Here is a 6,850-nt window from a genome sequence, read left to right as displayed (position 1 = left end):
GTGGCCAGAACAGAACACGCATATAATACACACAAACCTCCGCCACACACATATCTGGCCCATTTGTAGTGATACTGTTCTTCACAGAGATACGAGGCGGAGATGAACTGACGTTCAAGGAGTCGCCCTTTACAAAAACACGTCCACATTAGCATTAGCATTAGTAGAGGCATTTGATGCAAGAAAGCAAGCTTATACAGCATCAGCCAAAAAAAAAAAAAAAAAAAAAAAAAACCACTTCCACCTCACCCCTCTGTTCGTTCAAAATACCTGTCCAGCTGAGCCTTAAACTTATTTAGGCTATCAACTTCCACGACAAGGGATGGAAGTCTGTTCCACCAACCAACAACTCGCTGGCTAAAGGCAAATTTCCGCACGTCTATCCTACATCTGTCTTTCCTCAATTTGAATTTATGCCCTCTCGGGTGATTATTCTGGGCGAGAGGAAGAATCCCATCAGCATTGAGCATGCTCAAACCATTCAATGCTTTATACACCTCTATCAGATCACCTCGCTGGTGCCTAGTCTCCAGACACTGTACTTTGCAAAATTTAAGCCTTTCTTCATAAGACAAACCCTTTGTTCCATTCACTATCTTGTTGCCCTTCTCTGTATTCGTTCCAACACCTATACATCCTTCTTAAAACGAGATCTCCAGACCTGTATACAGTACTCTAGGTGTGGCCTGACCATTGCCTTATACAAGGGAGTAATCAACTCCTTATCCCTGCTAGAAAAATTCCTATATATCATTGACAATACACCATGAGCTACTTTTGCAGCCCGTCTGCACTGCTCAGAGAACTTCATATCTGCCTGCACAACCACCCCCAAGTCCCTTTCATTCTCTACCACTGTCAGTGTAGTACCAGAGAGTTGATACGTTGCTCTGGGGTTGCTGTTTCCCATGTGTAGTACTTTACATTTGTCAATGTTAAACTTCATTTGCCACCTCTCAGCCCATCTGCTCAACCTTTCCAGATCCTGTTGCAGCACCATAGCGTCAGTAGTGTCCTTGACAACCCTGCCTACCTTTGTATCGTCTGCAAACTTCGACATTAAGCTTGATATACCATCATCAATATCATTTATGAATACAGAAAACAATAATGGACCCAACACTGAGCCCTGAGGGACTCCACTAATAACATTAGTCCACGACGAGCAGTGCCCATTGATTACCACTCTCTGTCTTCTCCCCCTCAGCCACCCCTTTATCCACAGCAGCAATTTGCCTCCAATGTCACACTGCTCCAATTTGTGCAGCAGTCTTCCATGTGCAACAGTATCAAAAGCCTTTCTAAGATCCAAGTATATAATATCAAAGTTATTCCCTGCATCCAGTTCCTTTGTGACTGCATCATAGTATCCAATCAAATTGGTCAGGCAAGACTTCCCCTTAACAAAACCATGCTGTGTCCGAGCTATAACTGAAGTCTTGTCTAAATGATCCTGCAGTACTTCTTGAACTAGTGCCTCCATTAATTTTCCTGGAACAGAAGTTAAACTCACAGGTCTATAATTGCTTGTGTCAGCCTTTGATCCTCCTTTGTGAATTGGGGTGACATTTGCACATCTCCAGTCTGTGGGTACCTCCCCTGAGTCCAAGGAAGCTCTCATTATTATGGCTAAGGGTTTTCTTACTTCCTCTGCTGCCTCCTTTAACATAACTGGATAGATCCCATCCACCCCAGGTGCCTTTCTTGTATTTATCTTCAACAATTTCTCCTCCACTTTACTCTCAGTTATTACAAGATTCTCTAGCTGACTGCTAGAGTTGAATACACCTCTGGCTTTCCCCTCGCTAAATAACTCCTCATGTGTGAATGTCGATGCAAAATATTCATTTAGTTTGTTAGCTACGTGAGCAGGATCATCAACAGTTGACCCACATGTATGATAGGGAGTGGAACAGAGAGAGAGAGAGAGAGAGAGTTAACAGCTACTTAGAAAGCAAAAAAGTGAAAGCGAAAAAGAAAAATTTAGCTGTTTTGCTCACAAAAGAAGCAATATTTACGATACACCTATGATGAGAAAAATTAAAAGTCATGATTATTTTATTATTATAAAACATTTACATTAATTTTTAAATTACTAAAATGTTCATTAAATCTTTGCTCTAAGTGAAAGGCACATGGTGTCGAATATGAATTCAAATTTAAGCTGGTTTGGATTTACATAAACAGTTGACCCACATGTATGATAGGGAGTGGAACAGAGAGAGAGAGAGAGAGAGAGTTAACAGCTACTTAGAAAGCAAAAAAGTGAAAGCGAAAAAGAAAAATTTAGCTGTTTTGCTCACAAAAGAAGCAATATTTACGATACACCTATGATGAGAAAAATTAAAAGTCATGATTATTTTATTATTATAAAACATTTACATTAATTTTTAAATTACTAAAATGTTCATTAAATCTTTGCTCTAAGTGAAAGGCACATGGTGTCGAATATGAATTCAAATTTAAGCTGGTTTGGATTTACATAATATATGCAACTATTCTCCCCCCCACACCCAACCAGGTTTTAAAATTATATAATCAAAACTAGTAATTTCCTCTGTTTACTACCTCTTTTGTTTTTGTTAAATAGGAAAGGAAAAAAATTACTACGTATTCTGGCTGGTGTATCTAACAGATTATTATTTCTAAAATAATTGTCAAAAAGGTCCACGAGCAGACTGTTCATTAAGTATTAGAAAATAATAATCAGCATCAGTTCATCCACCTATATAAAATATGTTTTATATTTCTTAAGCATTTATTATCCAATGCAATATTGCATTGGATAAACATTTAAACATTTGAAATTATTCTCATAATTAAAATAAACACGAGGTTTTTGCTATATGTGCGTTCAGAACCCTATTCTAAAAACTTGAGCAAAATATTGAGAGATTTATTGTTTTTTTTTAGTTGTTGGCTTCTGTGGCCATAGTGCACCTCCCAAGGTTTTCGCAGTACTTCGATCCAAGCCCGAGGCGGGATTCGAATCTGCGACCTTTGGATTACCAGGCAGGCACTTTACCTACCCGGCTAGCCCGGTCGGCTGACATTTATTGAATCATACTAGTATTAATCTAGATAACAATAATTAAACTTACTGTATTGATAATTTTATAAATTAATTCTCCATCGTAGTTGTACTTAGTCCTTTGAGCGAATTTTATAAATAATGAACACATTGTAAAATGCACCAATATTGGAAATTAATTTTTCTTATTTATTTATTATTCTTTTTTACGTCATAAGACGTATACTACTGAAATTTTTATGCAACATAGTGGGCCGAATCTGCTATGTAAGTCATAGCCTGACATTGATAATAAAAACAGAGGCCATTCACCCCCTTTACAGATCAGTATTTCAAGGTAATTCATTATTTTTTCGAAGGAATGCATATGGAAATCAGAGATAAATAGAAAAGATAACGCACATCTCAGTAATAATTTTTGTACTGAGCTAAATATTATTGCGATAAGAAACAAAATAATAACAATAAAGTTATGTCACAAACTTGCTAAGGACCAAGAAAAGCCAAATGAAGAAAATAGAATAATGAAACATGTATTTTCTGAAAGTTAATTAAATTGCCTCTTACTATATAAAAATAGAGCCTGAGGATTATTTTCTAGAAGGCAATAAATCTAGAGCTTTACAGATTTGCCGTTGTCGTAATTTACATGAGTTCGTTATTGTTCTGCCAACCACGTGAACAGCCACGCACTGGCTGCATGAACACTGCAAGCTGCACGGGCGTGCCCCTGAGAGTGACGTCACCAACTTTAACTGTGCGGTTCACGGTCTTACCGGAAGTCACTTTTCACAGCAAGGGCATCCCTAGCAAACGCTAGTCAACAAGGGACTGTGACGTACTTTTTTTATTCACCAACGGAAGCTCGGCAAACCGAAGAGGGAGCCCCCTTTGCGTTTTCACAAGGCCATCGAGCGAATCTGTTCGTGTCACCAGCTCTCAGGATGCTGTGCACGTGCGGTGCGATAAACAGTTATCACGTGTACACCTCGTGATTGGTATGAAGTTCAGCGGGCGAGTGGGCAGCGTGCCGTAAAAAGTAATACTAGCATTTTAATACGTTCATTTGCCATTTCGGCAGTTGTGTGTGCTGTCGAAGCCTCCAGGTGTTAGTTGTTTTAGTCAAAATGAGGGACCAATGCATAGCTGATCCGTCCACAACGGCCAGGTGGACCCAGGCTCGAGCTAGCCATCGCATCATTCCTCAGTGGAGCCTGCGTCAATGCTGCCTCGGCGTTGTGAAAGATTCTCTACTAAGCTGGAGTAGAGACAGACGTAGAGAAAGTTTGGATCCAAAAAGCGCAATACAGAATCCCTTTCTGGAGTATCCCATTCATATTCGTCAAGACCTATTAGATTCGCTGCTCAGACTGAAGCCTAACGGAAGAGAGCTGTTAAAAGCTGCAGAACTTCTGCTAACCTCTGGAATTCATCATTTTGATCTGAGTTGCTTAGATGACTGCAAACATCTAGATGTCTGTGAAGTCGCGGATACCTTGATCAAGACGGGAATGAATCTAAAGGAGTTGACAGTTGCTGGCCAGTGGCTGTACTGGCAAGAAAGTCAAGAATATGTGCTAAACTTGCTAAAAGCAGTTCCGAATCTGAGATTTCTTCGACTCCAGCATACTACCAAGGATGGGAAAGAACTTGAACTAATATCCAGATGCTGCCCTTATCTGCAACGACTCGAAATAATGCATCCTTCAGTTGATGAGGTGGATATCGCTGGGTTGGTGAACACCGTTCTGTCAGATCCAACGAGTCAAGCCATGAGAGAGAATTTAAAAGAGGTACGTCTTCCTTCGTCTGTAAATGGGGCTGGTGTACTGCTTTTACTGCACGCTTTTCCTAAATTGGAACGCATATCATGTACGTACATTGACCAGGTACTCGATGAGTTAGACAACAAAGAAAATCAAGAATGGTGGCAGAAGAGGATGGCTAGTGTTAAAGGCGTGCATGTTACCCATCCGACATGCTACGATACCGTAGAAAGGCTGGTACAGTGGTGTCCACACATACAAGACGTTTCCCTTGAGGTACAAGAAGACATGATTTTAGAGCCACTTGCAACACTGCCAGATTTAAAATCCCTAGAGCTCCGAAACAGCCCCACCTTACCAGCTTCGTATACTGAGGAAGTACTGCCATTGATAGCTTCCTGCGGCAACAAACTACGAAGCCTCAGCTTGGAGCAGTTTGACATCGTGGATTTAGCTAAAACAGCAAAGGCATGCCCGCATTTGGAAGAGCTTAGCATTCAGTGGTTTACGCTTTTAGGAACTTCAACGTCGCGTGCGTGCAAAGAACCGTTCCGTAATCTACGATATCTGCGACTGAGACCCAGAGTAAACAGAAAAATTCAAACAGAAGCCTGTGAGTTACTAATGACGCATAGTGTAGATCTAAGACATTTGGAAATGTACTGTTGCTTTGGACTAACTGACATCGTAGTTGGACGCTTAATTCAGAGCAATCCTTTGTCCCGTATTCAGACTCTCATCCTAAGGCACGGACATGGTTTATCGGCAACGGGTGTGCGTCTTATAACATCGTTCTCACAGTCACTTCGTAACTGGGACGTTGGAGATGTTGTGCCAATTAATCGATTATCAGAAGTTTGAAATTCTAGTCAGCTTTCTGTGTGAACTATCTACAACTACCAACTGTGTACAACTACCGAAATAAGTGTACACTTCCTTGCAGAGGAATATTCGGAAAACCTCCTGATTTTTACAGCGAGAGGGAATCAACAAATTCCTACAAGAAAAAAGTTCCTATGTTTGGACTGCTAGTCTTGAACTGTGCGAATATTTTTTCGCTTATCACGTAACGCTAAGCGAATGTGTTGTTTGCTGCTTAGTGAGTCGACCATGGAAGCTCCAGGTATGTTTGCTGACGGAAGTTTGATAAAAATGTATCTCAGTTTTAAGCAAATTGTGCATTTTGAAAGTATTTTTTAAGGTAATGCTAACGTATAAACTGTAGTCCAACTGGATGTGTATCAAGTAAAAAAAAAAAAAAGTTTGGTTTATGATGTACTGTTAGTAAATGCAGTGCGGCAAAAAAAAAATCAATTTTCTTTTACCAAAATTGTTAATTAGTACTTGCCATGAAAACTGCTGTGAAATGCGTCAGATAGTATTGCATTTGTAAAGTTATACACTTTTTACAAATAGATTTTCTAAGATTCCAATTAAAATTTGATATTCTGAATACGAACACAATTTTGTAACCTCGCTCCTTCCCCCCTCCCCCCATAGAATTTTATAGCTTCAGAAAATATTTTATAACAACAATATATTCGGGACCAAAACAAGTGCCTTGTGTGTACATTCCAGCCAAAACTTTAACTTTGGGACTTTTCGTTTTATTTTGTAATGAAATATCCTTTGAGACTCCTTTTTAACGTGATGCAAAGCGGGAAGTATTTGTAAAAAACATTTTTACCATTTAAATATACTATACCTCTCTCTGCCTTTGAAATTTCTCAGTCATTCCCTAAAATGTCCAGTCGTGTTTTGATTTCAAATGCTAAATTATTGGCAATGATTCGTAGAAAAAGCAGAAAAAAACTGCATAAGATATCTTCTACTCAAGAACAGCATTAGATTAAAAAAATCATTAATTTGTGCTCAGTGTTCAAAATCTTTTTTTTTTTTTTTTTTTTTTTTTGGTAATGCATGGGAGTGCATTTTTTTTTCATTCTGATAAAATATATATATATATAAACTCATTTGTTATTTTTCACAGTCGAATTAAAATTTTCTTTCATACATAAATCAAAATGATTTTTTGGCTGAACTTTAGAATAGG

General features: G+C 38.9%; 1 protein-coding gene across 1 annotated transcript; it reads left to right on the top strand.

The window, feature by feature from the left end:
- Window positions 1–4,023: 4,023 nt before the first annotated feature.
- LOC150075408 (uncharacterized) lies at window positions 4,024–6,648 on the top strand. The gene has a single exon (XM_090388989.1). It carries the CDS (start codon window positions 4,159–4,161, stop codon window positions 5,656–5,658), a length of 1,500 nt encoding a protein of 499 aa, XP_090245115.1. The 5' UTR covers window positions 4,024–4,158; the 3' UTR covers window positions 5,659–6,648.
- Window positions 6,649–6,850: the final 202 nt, after the last annotated feature.

This window comes from Mastigoproctus giganteus, chromosome 14, assembly GCF_048544385.1.
Source record: "Mastigoproctus giganteus isolate SK-2022 chromosome 14, ASM4854438v1, whole genome shotgun sequence".
NCBI lineage: Eukaryota > Metazoa > Arthropoda > Arachnida > Uropygi > Thelyphonidae > Mastigoproctus > Mastigoproctus giganteus.
Note: the sequence above shows the minus strand (reverse complement) of the source record. Positions and strands in the feature narration are given on the sequence as shown.